The sequence below is a fragment of the Plodia interpunctella genome, chromosome 3 (genome assembly GCF_027563975.2).
Source record: "Plodia interpunctella isolate USDA-ARS_2022_Savannah chromosome 3, ilPloInte3.2, whole genome shotgun sequence".
NCBI lineage: Eukaryota > Metazoa > Arthropoda > Insecta > Lepidoptera > Pyralidae > Plodia > Plodia interpunctella.
Window position 1 is genome coordinate 11,064,830 of NC_071296.1, and position 17,401 is coordinate 11,082,230.

Sequence of the window (17,401 nt, forward strand, 5' to 3'; positions counted from 1 at the left end):
ACCTAACAGTTGATATTTTATGCTAGAAAATTGATTATCTAATTCATTTTCATGCTTACTATACTTAAATAATTTAAAAATAATTAATTAAGTTCATTGAAAGTCTCTCGTTTCAAAGCCCACGCTTAAAAGCTTCACCCACAGTTGCAATTAAGCTTTTTTTTTTCTTTCGAATGGAATGGTGACCGGGACGCGGCTCGAGAATTCGAAAAGGTTTCGTTCATTCACTCTCTCTGAATGGAGGTCTTATCCGTAATAAATAAGCTTTTCATGTAAGTGTGGTGTACTCAGAATATAGGAGCTTACTCAATTTACAGAATATTTTGGGGTTCCGTTCGAAAAACATAAACTTTCTGGGATAAGTCAGACTTTGTATGCGACTAATTTTTTACTGTTTGCATGTATCTGGGAGTACTGCAGTGCCCCTATAAGTCGAGCAAAAAAAGAGGCACGGTCGTATCATCCTTTTCTCGAAGCAATTCAGGCCAATTTCGAACCCCAATAACTTCGTTGTGGATAAAAAAAGGTATCCTGCATTTATTTAAAACCTAAAAGATTTTTAATATTAACATGATAATAACTTGCGTAATAACTTAAGACAGAAGGTCCCTTAAGTAGGGACTAAATAAATTAATCGACTTGGTTGGTATTACATGGATCTCACAACTTTTTACGGTGGAAAAACTGAGCTGCGAGACTTGGGTTTTTTACAGCATGGCATATAATATACTGTTTATATTATAAGGTAATTAACAAAAAAAATTACATAGAAAGAAGTCACTTGGATATAGCTACCTCAAAACCTCAAAATCACAATTGCCGCTGAAATATTTAGTACCTCCAATGAGGGTAGACAAAATTTTCACAGTATATGCCGATATCTTTGATGTTCATTTAATCAAAACGCCATTGTGCCAAGGGTGAGTAGACGTACAAAATTGAATTGGTAACGAGTGTATAATAAAATTACCGTGAAGGGAAACTCGCTGACACGACGAAATGTAATATACTCGTCATGAAAAGCTAAACAGTAAAAGCTTAAAACGAATATGTAATTATATTACTAGAATGCTTCTCTCCTTTACAAGCTTTTATTTAGGTTCACCAGTCCCAATGTTTGTAGCGGTGGTGGTGTAATCGTCAAGACACCTGTGGATCGAAAGGTCTCAGGTTCGAAGCATATTCGTGCCATATGAGTTCGTATGTATACCAATCTGACCGGTGAAGGAAAACATCGTGAAGAAAACTGCGCACTGGTTGATTATTCTTAATTTGTGTGTGAAATGGAGAAGGCAATGGCAAACCACTCCATTAATAATGCCAAGGAAGTTGTTGTTTGTTTCATTCCACGTAATGACCACGACCCTCAGCCATGAAGAATACGACTATGAAGAAGTTCAAATGTTTGAAGATTTTATAATTGTATAATTTACAAATTTATACGGAACCCTCAGTGCGCGAATCTAACTCACTCTTGGCCGTTTTATTTTGTCACAAGTGTAAGGCCACAAGAACACTCCGTCATTAAAAGCTTGTTGAAAAATGTTATTTCAGTAAAAAATATATTGTTTCGCAGTCCCAGATCACTCCATCATGTAGCGTGACATCGAAAGGTTCTAGGTTCGAATCCTACTCGTGCCACATGACTTTGACGCTTGTATACCAATCTGAACCATGTAACATTGGCCACAAATGTGGAAATCCCTAGTCTATCTATTCTCATGGGATACAGACGTGGTAATGTACTCTGCAGCCTAACGACCGTCATAATCTGATTGCTAAATTGGAGTACGATCTATGGTTAGCTCAAGACGGAAAATGAACTTTGTCAGAGTTCAGACCTGAATCTTGGATGTTCATCTATATATATCTATATATATATCTAGTACATGTATAATATTATATCGTTGAACTTGTAACACATAACACAAGTCACGAATTTATTATATATATATATAGAATACTTACGAAGCGATATTTAAATCCATCCATACTAATATTATAAAAAGAGATTTGTATTTTTGTTTTTGACAGATAAACTCGAAAACTACTCGACCGATTTTGATGAAATTTGACACAGACATAGACGAAACATTCAAGAGTGCCATAAGCTACGTTTTTCTTTAGAAAAGTTGAGCCTCGGGCAATATCTAGTTATTGATATATGGATTGAAACATCATTTAATATCATCAGTATTTTTTATCAATTCTGTACAGGTTTTTATTTTATGTTCGTCCAAGCAAGCATCGCAAAATCAACAAACCAAATAGTACTTAATTTGACGTGAGTTCCCGCGTCACGTTTTTCATCAACCGTGTTTGTGCCAATCAGGCTTAGTGACGGCTCACGTCAATAAACTAATGTTTAATCACCCCTACATTGAGATAAATGTGAGAAGAATTCTATGTTACAATATTATGCCATGTAACCTGAAAAGTTGGTATTAAAAAATCCATGTTTGTCAAAATCAAATCAAAATCAAATCATTTATTCAGAAATTAGGCCTTCACAGGCACTTTTTCACGTCATATTCTAAATATATAAGATTTTCTTTGTTACAATTTTATTGCAAGAAAAATAAGAACTTTGTCAAAATTATATATTTATAGTTAATCGTTAATATATTATATAATATATTTATGTATGGGCGGGATGTCCTTGTAATCGAATCTTAAAGTTTTGTTCAAAGCAGCTTTTTCCTCTTGAGTATCTATAGTCGTATTTCGCTTTACAAAAAACGCAAAAGGGACGCGTTTTAGTATCAAATGCTCTCAAACAAAGTAAAAGATAAACACATCACTCCCAAAACCTTTAACCTATAAAAACAAAAGGCATACGAAATTAAAAATTCAGCTCACGCGACACGGAGTGTACTGAGAGAGATCCGTTTTTTCCATACAGCGATCGAGTGCCTATACTAAATTAAACAAGGTGGCAGCGAAATTCAATCCAATCTAAGTTCCTTCAATCCAATTTAAATTTCCTCACCTTACCCCCCGTCACCCCTCGCCTCACGTCTCCAACTTCCCAGTCTTGACGCGCGCGCTCCGTATACATTCGGTGGATGTCAATACGTCCCGATGTAAACATTTGTGATTGCATTTGGAGAATTTTCAATATTTTTTTGTGTAATCCGCTGTGTGAATGTCCGCTGGATTCTTTGGTAAGCCTGACAAAAGATTTTTTTCAATATGCATATAAAGAAAAGCGGTAAAATGTTTTTGTGAAATAATAAATTTAACCCCAGTTCTGGGCGCGGCTACTTGTACTATTATTAAATTGAAGTACAAAAAAAGGGGTTACATGTCGACTTAGACATAACACTTGAGTAAATATTTTCTTCTCAAATTTGTGGAATATAAAATAGAATCTTCTAGCTTCCAGCCCAATAATTTTCCATTGAGAAACAAAGAAGGTTGCACAAGTACATCTAAAACGGTGATACTTTTCCCATGGCCTGTAGTAGTCCCTGTGTTTGCGAGTGTCCTGTCCAGTGCTCAGAATTTGTTTAGTTTCCAATTGGGAGAACAAGCAATATTCTATACAACAAAGTCCTAAAATAAATTTCAGATTTTTTCAATTCTATTCCAGTTTTTCGATCTCAACACAGTTGGCTTACTCTTCCTCGGACCTCTCCTTCCTTTCACCTTTCCTTCAAAAATAGTTTTAAATTTAAATATGTTTTAAAAGTGGCCTATCATTCTTCTCCTTCTATTTTCTATTTCTGTGAGCAGTCTTCTTTTTTCGTTTACTTTTTCCAGCACTTCTTCACATATCAAAAGCCATGTAGCAAAATTCGTATAAAAGTGTATCAATGCGATAACTTCCGCTTCATAGAGAGTAATGTCACCAATGAACTCGTGCAGTGTTTCACGGTCATTTACAAAGAAAACTTGAACTGGATGGCGTAACTTAGTTATTTTGCAATGTCAGCTGAAGGGTTTTATTTAATTTTTTTTTTATCAAATTAATTTAGGCACTTTGCACGCAAACCGGTTTAATTAGAGTTTTTGCGGTGTCATATTTTTTCTTATAGAATATGTTATTTCTGATGTTAGATCTTATTCAAGTTGCCTAAAGGCATCGGACATGAATTTAATGTTTGTTGATTCTCATCCACGACCATTACAATATATTCTAATCATGTCCTAACTAATATTGTAAATGCGAAAGTAAGTTTGTTATCTCTTCACGCTCTATCTACTCAACCAATCTTCTTCAAATTTAGCATACATGTCGTTTGAAATATGGAGAAGGACATAGGGTACGTTTCATCCCGGAAATCTTCACGAGGGCGAAGCCGCGGGCCAAATCTAGTTATAAATATGATGATATCTAATTGTAAATACTCTTATACATACCAGTGAACTAAACTTTCAACTTATGTGCAAGATTTCTCACCACTCACTCGTTTGAGAATCATAATTGAGTGATTGACATTTATGCACTAGTTAACTTTGACCTGCGCGCCGCCATCATGCATGTATAGTGCCATTTTGTCTAAAACAAAATGGTATACAATGCGTTTTTCTGCGCAGGTTAATGTTAACGTCAAAGTTTACTGGTGAAGCTCACCCTTTACGATTGATATTTGTTTCTCAAATCATTTTTTAACCATTATTAGTATACAATTAACTTGCGATATCTAGCAACCGTGTGTCTATGCTCAACTCCTTCGTCGTATACTTGTGTTGATGCTCTATGGGTTACAAACCATTGGTGTGATATTAAACTTCAGATATATCAGTTATGGTCCCACAACCAGGGTAATAATATCGAGCTTCTGTTGATTAGAACCACAATAAATTTGGTATGCGTGTAGTTAAAAACCCCCGTTGAAATAAGCTACTTTTTTCAAAAATCTACCCCCGTACGACTAAAATTGGAGTGTTAATGTATGTATGAAAAACATGTTTATTTCAAATTCACGCGGGCGAAGCCCCGGGCAAAAGTTACAAAATGTGGTGGTATAGGACCAAGTTTCATTCCCATCTAGTTCGTAGTTAGTCACAAACTAGTTTCAATGGCAGCCAAAGGGGGAAAAGCAACAATCGTAATCCCGACAAGAACCACCAATTTAAGGATCCCCACACGGAAACCCCGGATCAATCCGTGGATTAAAACGTGGAGAAATCTACCAACAAATTGGATTACGCCAGCCGCTCCAGTTCTTGCGTTTAAGCAAAATCGATGACTTGATTTTTCGCACGGGTAAGTCGGTTCCGCCCGGTGGACTGCCGCCCTAAGCTTGCTTAGCAGTTTTAAACATATGATCTTCTATTTTGCCGACTCAATTATCTTGTGATATGATTATATCAAATTCTTTAGTCTATCCGGAGAAAAAATATATATATTACTATTTAGTGCGCGTTGCACAAGTAAACTTAGATGTTAACTTTGCGAAGCATTTTATCTAAACATCAACAGCGTGCAGGTTAAAGTAAACATCAAATTTGTCTGGTGCGAAGATATTACTCAATCGTGACGTTACGTTAGAATCATTTAATGGAGCGATTGGACGAGTTCAATAATGTGTGATTTATCGTTTCAATAACACAGTATTTGTTTTTTACTTTTAAGGACCTTTGAATGGTATTCTTGTTAGCGTTTCGATGGTAACACTGAATTGTTGCGGCCCAGAAATTAGCCACCTTAATCGCGTTTTCGGTGACAGTCATTAGGTCGTCCATTTGTGTGCATTTGTTTGGACACACAGGGCATGTAGTCAAATGGGCGATTGTTTGCAACGTACGCATTTGAATGGTATTAAAATAAAAAAATGTCATCTACCCTATTCAAAATTTTTCATATTATATTATAACATACAGATCTATGCACGCATTGAATAAGATTATATAACCATATAATAATCGAGTGTGGAAATAGGTAGCGAACTCATAGCTACTGTAGTGTGTGACAGAGTACGATACACGCCCTCATTGTTGTCTCACCTAAACCTTGTAATATTCCATGTAACATTCAGTATATTTAGTTACCTACGAAATATTTCTTTTATTCTACGGGCCTATCACATATTACACCCCCTCGCGCTTTCTTCATATACGTCTTACTACTATTATTAACAGTTACATTGTACATTTGAATTTTATTTCCGCTCCACCTATTCAAATTTACCTTTTACTCTGAAAACAATCCCCGAACTCTTAATCTGCAGATTGAGAAACGGATGGAATTTTGCAAACTCAATTAAAACCGTCTCAACACTTTTGTCTCACTGATGAATAGCAAAACTTTCTGGTATCCATTATATTGACTGTTTGAACTAGCTGGGTGTTTTGGGTAAGCGCATCGTTGACCCTCGGTGAAAATTATGTTCAAAACATTTATTTGTATTGACTTGTCGAAGGACAGAATCACTTCGACTTTGACTGTTATATTGCCGTGAAAGCGAGCTAAAATTTATTTGATCCATTTAGGATAACGTAGGTATATATCACTAATTAATAATACTCGAAATAATAAGCAGTGATTTAGTTTTTTTTTTTATATTAGGACAAATCACACAGATTGAGCTAGCCCTAAAGTAAGTTCGAGACTTGTATTATGGGATGCTAACTCAAAGATATTATATTTTATAACAAATACATATAATAGATAAACATCCAAGACCCGGGCCAATCAGAAAAAGACCATTTTCCATCATGACCCGACCGCGGATCGAACCCGGGACCTCTCGGTTCAGTGGCAAGAACCTTGCCACTGCGCCACCGAGGTCGTTTCGAGTTTATAATGAAGGTTTTAGTTTCTCAAAGCTCGAGTCTTTGAGATAAAAGCCAATAGTTCGAAACTCGAAATGATCAGAATTGTGTTTGGGCCAATACGTCATGATTTAAATGGTCCTCAGATCTGATATCATATCCTCTTGCTTTCATTAATGTGTACATATTCTTTAAGTGTATGTTCGTAAGTGTATGTGTTTCACAATAAAGATTCTATTCTACGTTAATTCATCAACCAATTAACATTGAAGCCCATTCTTATCTCTAGTGATATCCACTCCATCAATTCTGTCTTCGTAATTATCATACCATTGATACGCATGACATATCTGCTTAAAACTCCAATATTTCATCTGATAAATAGAAGTTTAAGAGATATGTCCTGGAGGTCGGGTTCCTGAGTATTTGGCACGGATTCGGTGCCAAGTTTCAATTGTCTCATGTTGATTTAGAGTACGTTAGAGTGTGTTGCACCAGTTAACATTGACCTGCGTACCGTCGTTGTTTAAATAAAATGGCGTACTTTGCATTTTCCTGTGCAGGTTAAAGTTAACGTCAAAATTGACTGGAGCAACCCACCCTTACTAGGAAAATTTAGTATTTGAGATGTGAGAAGACGTGCCAAGAATTGAACCAAGAGTTGAATCTTTATGTATAACGATTGTTTATCATGTTTGTCACATGCATTTTGATACACAAGAAATCCCACAAGATGGCTGTCAAGATGTTTCTGTTTGACTAGATTTTATATTTACCTATTAAGTTTGTAGCTTAGATGATAATTCGATTTATTTCTCCAAAATGTTCTGGATAGCACTGTGCTTTAGAAGACAACTAAGACAAAGATTATTTATTTGCAAAAACATGAGTTTACATTTTTTTACATTGTGGTATTAAAAGAAAAGCTTAATCCTACATGTTCCACCGTCCACGGGTATGCAAATTTAAATGGAGAGCATGCTATCATCCCACAAAACAAAATCGAATAAATAAAAGTAACTTAATTAACTATCTAACTGTCATTAAAAAAATCGTTCAAATTATAATAACATTTAACAAACAGCAAGGACCTGAGGTGTTTTTCAAATAAGTTTAAATTCTGATCTTTAATTTTTTGTGGAATTTTGTTATAAATTTTAGGTGCCTACATACATACAATATTTTTGCTTGAGCAATGTTTTAGAAGGGTGTAAACATAGTCTATAATTATCCCGATGATTTCTTAACACAACATCACAAAGGCGTGGGAATAAATGAGTGAGTAATCTAACTTTAAGATATGAATTAGTGATCCAATATTTTTATACAAACATATTTATATTCTACTTACGTTTAATTTTCACTGAAACTTTTGCTGAGAAATAATTAAATAAAGCAGAAATTTCACGTATTCGCATAAAACATTGTTGAAAAACTCATGTAAAATATTTTAACAGTGCAAATGCATTTAACATTGTTGTACGTTGCTGTTAAATTCTCAGTTTCCGAATGTGGGATCGTTCTTTCCCGTTTTTGTGTTTCTACACGTGTATTCGAGATTTGAATTAATGTGAATTTTTCACAGATAATGTTGTGAATTAGATCGAGTGTGTTTTTTTAATTGTACCGCTCATTCATCTGATCACGTTTCATATATTAAATATTTTCGTTGCTTATCTGTTATTATTAAATTCCTCTGAAACAATTTCGTTAATGTCTAAGAGTTTTCTTCGCTCTATTGATTGTACATAATTAATAACAATTTTTAAAAATAATATTGCTTTAAATTAGAAAAGGGGAAGAAAGAGAGAGAGAGAGAAGCCTTTGACCAATATTGGGGTGTAATCAACTGATAAATATACACAAACAAGATTTATCTGATCACGTTTCATATATTAAATATTTTCGTTGCTTATCTGATATTATTAAATTCCTCTGCAACAATTTCGTCAATGTCTAAGAGTTTTCTTCGCTCTATTGATTGTATATAATTAATAACAATTTTTTAAAATAATATTGCTTTAAATTAGAAAAGGGGAAGAAAGAGAGAGAGAGAGAGAGAAGCCTTTGACCAATATTGGGATGTAATCAACTGATAAATATACACAAACAAGATTTCCGAAGAACAGAGAACATTATTAATTACAATCAACTGAATAAGCACAACCAAACATGTTTAATATAATATTTTAGGTTTAGTAGAAAAAAACATTAAAATTTGTAGTATATTTTCCAAAGAACGAAACATTTTTCTTGTTGTTAGCCAATACAACACTAAATTTCTCTTATTACAAAATTTGAATCAACAGGATAAGAACAAGAAGGAGCTAGCAATATGACCGCGCGAAAAATGTTGACAAAATATTTTATCTCATTTTATTGAAGCGCATTCTCAAGACTAATGTAATTTACACAGAAGTATGAATAAAAAAAATTCTCAGTTCTTATCAAATAAAGGAAAGCTCGAGTAAACTCATGAAGAACTAAACTAGTGCTCAATTAATACTAGACCTTCACTGAGCCCAAAATAACGAGAATATAGAACTGTTCCTTCATAAAAGTCCGGCCACGCTATCTGTGAAAAACAGTTCGCAAAATTTAACGGTGTCGACGTACATCGCTGGTTTTTCATTGCTGTAAAAATACATCGTTTGATCTTCGCATTTTTCTAAGAAACATCTTCCCTCATGTACATGCCGCTGTGCTGCCGTCGCAGGAAAAAAAAATACATAACTTTAATATTTTAAAAAATTGTGTTGTAAATTCTCACAATCAAAATTCTCAAAATCCAGAGAAGTATTGACCGTTGCCGAATAAATTTAACAAATAACATTATTTTAACATTTGATTACATTCAAAATGGCTTTGAAAGATTTATCAAATATGATTTTTGCGTTTGTCCCATTGCTGGGCAAAGGTGTTGACCTTTGCCCAGTGTCCACAAATTAGAGGTTGGACTTCTGTGTGTTTTTTTATTTTGCTGTGAATGCAGTTTTCTTACTAGTTAGTTTACCGGGGACCGGACACAATTCATTCCGTCGCTTAATCTCCCGCAGAGGCAGTCCTGGCAGTACAGCTATTAAAAGTTTCCTTATAAATCCGCCAGTCGCGGTGTAATATATGCGATTTGTTTTTCACCAAATTGTTTGGTAAATATTGTTTATAATCACGATGACATACAATTCATATGATTTCATAATAATTTATTTAATTTAATTAATATTTTACTAATTAAACATTCAGATTATCTGGAAGTTGTGTCCAATTGGCTGGCATATATCAAGTTTGCCATTCAACGTGGCAATGCTTCTGGGTACGCGAATTGCAGGGTCTGGAATTTTTTGTAAGTATATATAAATAATTCTTTTTTTTTTATAATTTGTTTTTATTACTTTTAATTTATTTTAGTTGTAAAATGTAAACAAAATATATTATAGTTACAATGTTCAATTGTTCAAAATTAGTTCAGAAAATATGACTCGAAGTAGACACACATGTTTTGGTGTTTACGCGAAAACGGCGAGTTGCACCGTTAAATTTGACGTAGATTTTAACCAAGTTTAGACAAAATAACGCACTTTGCGTTTTTCTGTGCCCGTTTAAGAAGACGTCAAAGTTGATGGTGCAACCAACTCTTAGTCACAATGCGAAATATAAAACTGGATTCACGAAGTCGAAACACACAAAGCATAGTTTCACTCTGAAATTGTTCGCGTTTTATTCCTTTTGTGTCTAATTTTAAAAGTTTTACTTTAAATACGTGGAAACACATTGTAAAAAAATGTTAACTCATGTTTTTGCAAATAAATAATCGTTAAAAAAAACTACTTCTCTATTTTTATTTGGTAATCACTGTGCTATAAATATTTTTATATCATGTAGTTCGATACAATATGAGACAAAAATAAGCTTCTTTTTTGTTTGATTGCTACATCTTCATGCTTATCCATTCTTCTTAAAATTTAGCATACGTCACGGGTATGGAGAGGAACCATGGTTCATCTTGTATGTAAAATGAAATGGTTTTGTCATTAGAAATATTTTTTCCACATTATTCTCATACGCGTTTTGACGACCTCGGTGGCGTAGTGGTAAAGTGCTTGCCTCTGAACCGAGAGGTCCCGGGTACGATCCCCGGTAGGGTCACGATGGAAAATGATCTTTTTCTGATTGGCCCGGGTCTTGGATGTTTATGTATTTGATAAAATATAGTATCGTTGAGTTTACTAACTCAATTCCATAACACAAGTCTCAAACTTACTTTGGGGCTAACTCAATCTGTGTGATTTGTCCTAATATATTATTTATATTTAAGCACAATTATACACATTGACAATCTTGAAGTTAATATTTAAGACGGGCTCTAGACGATCAAAATTCAAATTCAAATTCAAATGCAAATCATTTATTCAGAAATTAGACCTTCACAGGCACTTTATCTCGTCAATCTTTATATTTATAGTTATTTCTCACAAGCTACAAACTACTGGCATTTCGGAACGACCACTGCTGAGAAGAAATGCCGAAAGAAACTCATTTGAACAGTGTTGGTTCCCTATCATGCCAGATCGGCTTACAATGTTTTTTTTTTCTTTCTAATAATATATAAAAGTACATAATGTACATAGTCAAAAGGTATATCAAAATCAGGTATATCAGATCAATAATATTGTGCTATATGAATGAACAAAAAAGGTTATCTGACCCGGTGAGAGGGTCGGTGTAGGTGTATAAGTTTGACAAGAAAATGGTACTTTTCAATTAGGCCAATTTATCCTTGTCGTTCATTCATATGGCGCGATATAATTGACCGTGTACAGCACACCAGAATCTGTGGTTGCCATTTGACTTTATTTAGTTCCCAATTGTCAACAACAACTGTGTAACATGATTTAAACATATTGTTATTGTATTTTTCATTCCGGAAAAAATCCTTTATGATATAAAATTACGCGGGTGAAGTCGCAGAAAAGGTTAGAAAGAAAGAAAACATTTATTTGCCAAAAACATGAGTACAAATAGACAAATTGATGTCAAAATGAATTAGACCTACACGTTTTACCGAATATAGGTATGCAAATATAAATAAATAAAGAGGAGCACGCTATCCACTACAAATCCAAAACAAAAAAAGAATTATAATGTACTTATACTAGCCCTAAATTCTATCCGAGTCTATCATTAAAGAAATCATTTAAAGTATAATAACATTTATCCGTTAATAAAGACTTGAGGTGCTTTTTAAATAGATTTAAATTTAAGCTTTTATATTGATTTGGAATTTTGTTGTAAATTATAATATGGTTAGATAATAATACTTACAGTTCTAATGTCACTTTCAGCGCCGTTGGCCAGGTACTGCGTTTGTTTGAGATTAGGTGCTAGCAGTTGTCTGGGGACAAAAGATCGTACATATAATCGGTAATAATACATAAGATCGGACAAACATTTGGAAGTAAAACGGATAAGTAGCTAGCATGCTGGTAACTACAGTTACATACACACAAAAATTTTACATTATAATCTATATATATATATATATAACTCTTGCGTTACAGAATGACTGACTGACAGATAACGCAAAGCCGAAACTGCTGGCCGTAGAAAGGTGAAATTTTGTGTGTCCCTTAGTAGGGGAGCACTAAGAAGGAATTTCCTGAAATTCCCACGAGAAACGGATTTTCACTCACATACGAAGTTGTGGGCAAAAGTTATATGCCATCGACACGCAAAGAAGAAGAAGAAGGTTAAAGTCGCTCAGGTGAGTTGCTTCTTAGGATATTCAATACGTTGATTATATTATTTAGACTTTGTTCGCTATTCGGCAAATCTTTTTCTCAAAATTCTTTTCAGACAAAAAAAAGCAAGACCAAAATCAGTTCAGCCGTTTGGCTGCCACCAACAGACATACTGATACACATACACGTTAAACTGCTAACTACTCTGTCTGTCTGATACGTCATGGCTAAACCGCTGGACCTGTTTTGATAAAATTTCGTTTGCTTTATTTGGTATACAAAGTCGAACCCCAAACGGCAATAATGGGGGGTGAAAGTTTGTATGAAAATCGTGTCAGTTCCGCTTTCGCAGAGAAACTCACGCGGGCGAAGCCGCGAGCTTGTAAAAAATTACTATTACTACTACTCTGCTTTTTATTTCCATTTCACAATACCAAAATAAAAGAATGGAACCATTCAAGTAATTTTATTTTATTTTTATTTAAACAATTTTATTAATAAATAAATATATTAGGACAAATCACACAGATTGAGCTAGCCCCAAAGTAAGTTCGAGACTTAACTCAACGATACTATATTTTATAACAAATACATATATAGATGAACATCCAAGACCCGGCCCAATCAGAAAAAGATCATTTTCCATCATGACCCGACCGGGGTTCGAACCCGGGTCCTCTCGGTTCAGTGGCAAGAACTTTACCACTGCGCCACCGAGGTCGTTATTGCATTAAATTAGAAAAAAAAATATGCAAATGGCAAACTTAACGCCATATAGCGTTCTCTATCAGTCAACCATTAGACCAGACAGTGATAGAGAGGCGGTGCCATAAAGTGCAACTGAACAAAGTACCTTAACCTTATGTATAACTAGCGGCTCGCCCCAGCTTCGGTCGGGTAAAATCATAATAATTTATACACCTAAACCTTCCTCAGGAATCATTCTATCCATTAGTGAAAACCGCATGAAAATCCATGCAGAGTTTTTTGCCAGAACGACGCGGTAGACGGACTTCTTTTTTTATAAAAACTAATTTACGATGTGACAAGAATTATCACATCGTAAATTAGTCACAGTGCTAGTAAGCAAACACTTTATCAGTGTGTAGGGAGCCACACTGACGCCGACACTCTGGGGCGTGAAATGTACCTACTTGTATGAAAGCGTATACACCAGAACGCAAACACTATCGCTATTTATTCCGTACACAGTATATATAGCTTTGTGTCGACATTGTATTGGGTCAAAGTAGGTGAAACATAAAGCCCAAGCCTTTACATTTTAGCATAAATTGGAATTCGGTATATCGAAATTTCCTCATTAAATAATATTGCAAATGAAAATTAATGCAAAACATCTTTTATTGACGTTAATGATAATATTAGTACAATTAAATTACGAATTATTAAATGAAAATATAAATTTACGATAACATTGGAAAATATGTATATTTGCTAAGTATTTTACTATCCAAAACATAAAAACAATATTTGAAAAAATATCACAAATTGTTTTGTATCAAAATTTCGCGAACAAGCATTTTAAATAGGCTTGTAATTTCACAGTTATCCGTGAGCGAAGTGTTAGCATTTCTCTTCTCACCATTGAATCGATTCGAAATGAGACACAGCGAACCCATCATATTGTGCCATAGTGACGCAACGAAAACCACACTGATATGTCATTGGTTCGCTACGTCACACTTCGAATTGATTCAATGTTGAAAGTTGTAGAAATAAAAATGCTAATCCACAATTCGCCCTTTGATTAGGTTACTAATATAAGGATTTTAAAGTGACTTAGGCTCCGTTTAAAATCTACTCTGCTTCTCATCATACACTGGACTACGTGCAGAGCTGCCGTGGACTAATTGGTAGGAGATCGCGACAAAGGGGTGTATCATTCCACAAAGCCAAAGGAGATTCGTGTTTCACTTGTTTTAATTAATCAGGTCGAATTCGAAAACTGTGAAAATGATTTTGCGTTTCACATATTGATATTCAATTTTCGCAATGTCTTTCCATACTTCATACTATTAATTTATACATGTGAAAGTATGTTTGTTTCTCCTTCTTTTACGTCAAAACGGGGCGTTGGTTTGAATCAATTTTTGGTGTGGAGACAGTTGGAAGCTGGAGAGTGCCACAGGCTAATTTTTGAAGAAATGCTGGCTTGACATCGTCAAGGATGATACGCGTGTGGTCTGCCAACTAGAGATGCCGACGACCGCGCGAAGTGGAGACGGAAAAGTAGGGAAGCGGACTCTGGGCTCCGGCGCTCAACGGCTGAGGAAAGAACCGGGAAAACGCTCAGATAAAAAGTAAAGATCTAGGAATGGAACACATAATATCTTCCATGCTCTTTATATAATTTAACAAAGGAATTTTCAAAATTTCGCAATAAAAGCAGTTTAATCTATCAATTCCCGCGCGGCCCGATCTGACGCGATCCTATTATTGTTCAATTGTTTTTATTATCTCTTGATACGAATCTTTCTGGTAGTGGAAGTCCAAAGAATAACTGAGGATACAGATATGGAAGTCACTCCATCGACAAGTACAATGACGACCTCGGTGGCGAAGTGGTAAAGTGCTTGCCTCTGAACCGAGAGGTCCCGGGTTCGATCCCCGGTCGGGTCATGATGGAAAATGATCTTTTTCTGATTGGCCCGGGTCTTGGATGTTTATCTATATATGTATTTGTTATAAAATATAGTATCGTTGAGTTAGTATCCCGTAACACAAGTCTCGAACTTACTTTGGGGCTAGCTCAATCGGTGTGATTTGTCCTAATATATTTATTTATTTATTTATTTATTTAATGTTCTCATATTCAAATGAACGAATTAATATACATTGTTTCAATAAATCGTAAACAAAAACATGAAATCGCTATATCGATTTCGTGTTCTGAAACACGTATTATTTTCGAATACGTGTTACAGATTTTTTTTTGAAAATTAACGCTCAACCCACTCAATATAGGATGGTAAAAGATTGTATGGAACTTAACACAATTTTCAAAATAAAAAGCTGAAAATTTGTAAACATACTCTCTTCATCCTTTTTCATGAAAGACTGACCGAAATTTTACTATGAAATTCACGCGGGCAAAAGCTAGTTAAATAATAAAAAGTTATTAAGATATATTTTTAACAATTTTGGAGGACAAAAACAATTAAAAATTATTATTATCATAGTTGAAATAAGACCCAATTACGAGTCGCTCACAGGGTTACGTAAGGTTTCGTACCGTTACTATCACGGTTACTATGAAATTCACGCGGGCAAAAGCTAGTTAAATAATAAAAAGTTATTAAGATATATTTTTAACAATTTTGGAGGACAAAAACAATTAAAAATTATTATTATCATAGTTGAAATAAGACCCAATTACGAGTCGCTCACAGGGTTACGTAAGGTTTCGTACCGTTACTATCACGGTCCTCGAGATAGGTTCATCCAGGTAAAGGTTTTCGGGATTTCTTCTCAGCAGTGGTCGTTCCGAAATGCTACTAGTTTGTAGCATTGGTAAATATTGTTTAATTTAGAATATGACGTGAAAATGTGGCTGTGAAGGCCTATAATTTCTGAACAATTAATTTGATTTTGAAGGACGAACAGCGTAGTCATAGTGTTCCGTGTTACCCTAAAAATATAGTTTTGTTTAAGCCTTTCTTTTTGTTTGGTCTTAGTTTTAAATTCTGGTTTAATTTTTAGAAAATGCCTTACGGTATTAAGTCCAACTAAACCTGTATTGTTGTACAAAAAAGTTAAATAAATAATTTTTCATGCAGGTAAATACGAAGGGCATTCATCGATCAGTTGAAGAAGACGACAGGTCGTGTCGTATAAATAGGTATGTAAAATCGATGGCAATAATCTGCCATCGATTCGATTGATCGCATCGAGCTTTGAATAATGGCAGCTCCGCCGGCAGAAACGTCGTTATTAAACTCTTGATGAAGATGCAGACAAAACCGCGCGAAATCCATATTTACCACACCGTAAAGTTACAAAAATGTAATTTTGGTAATGTTACAAATTGAGGGTAAGGTAACAAGGCTGTATGAAGTTTGAACTTAAACACGGCTCGTAGTTTGAAAGTTAAATAATGCTGTCGCTCGTATCTTACCCCCGTATATTTGTTTGACATATTTGACAGGCTCCTCATTCACCCTCACCTACACCTCTTGCCGACCTCGGTGGCGCAGTGGTAAAGTTCTTGCCACTGAACCTGAGAGGTCCCGTGTTCTAACCCCGGTCGGGTCATGATGGAAAATGATCTTTTCCTGGTTGGCCTGGGTCTTGGATGTTTATCTATATATGTATTTGTTATAAAATATAGTATCGTTGAGTTAGTATCCCATAACATAATTCTCGAACTTACTTTGGGGCTAGCTCAATCTGTGTGATTTGTCGTATTATATATTTATTTATATATAAGAAAAAAAAAATATAATAAAGAACAATAGTAATCACTTCTGGCATCATAGGGCATTGGCACCAACACTTTAAATGTGTTTCTTCCTAATATATCTATTTGTCCTAATATATGTATATCTCGAAGTCCCCCCCCCCATGCCCCCCCAGGTCATGTAGCCACATCTTAACTTATGCTCGGTGCAAACGCTCGGGGTATAATTTTTAGGGAGTTTTTTCCGATCCACAAGTTTGCTTGTTGCATAATATCTTTGACGTTTTACGCTATTTCATTGCTCTGTCCTTCTTTGTTACTGGAACTTTTTTTTCGGGAAAATTTAACTTAACTGCTACTTAACACTGAATAAAAAAGTTGGTGCTAAGTTCCGTTCATACAATTTATATAATTATGTGTTCGTAGTGCGAAAGTTTCAAAAACATTATAACATATAATTACGTATCCTAGAATATAACCTAGAACAACATACTTTTATCACGAAATTTCAAGTAAATAATGAGTT

The 17,401-nt window shown here is 34.7% G+C and overlaps 1 protein-coding gene across 14 annotated transcripts in view; it reads right to left on the reverse strand.

The window, feature by feature from the left end:
- The window catches only part of mmd (mind-meld), a 486,484-nt gene that overhangs the window by 105,526 nt on the left and 363,557 nt on the right, over positions 1–17,401 (reverse strand). For all 14 annotated transcript variants that reach the window (XM_053770021.2, XM_053770023.2, XM_053770013.2 and 11 more), the window contains one exon: positions 12,043–12,112. In XM_053770021.2, coding sequence (XP_053625996.1) covers positions 12,043–12,112 — 70 coding nt within the window. The remainder of the gene's footprint in view (positions 1–12,042; positions 12,113–17,401) is intronic.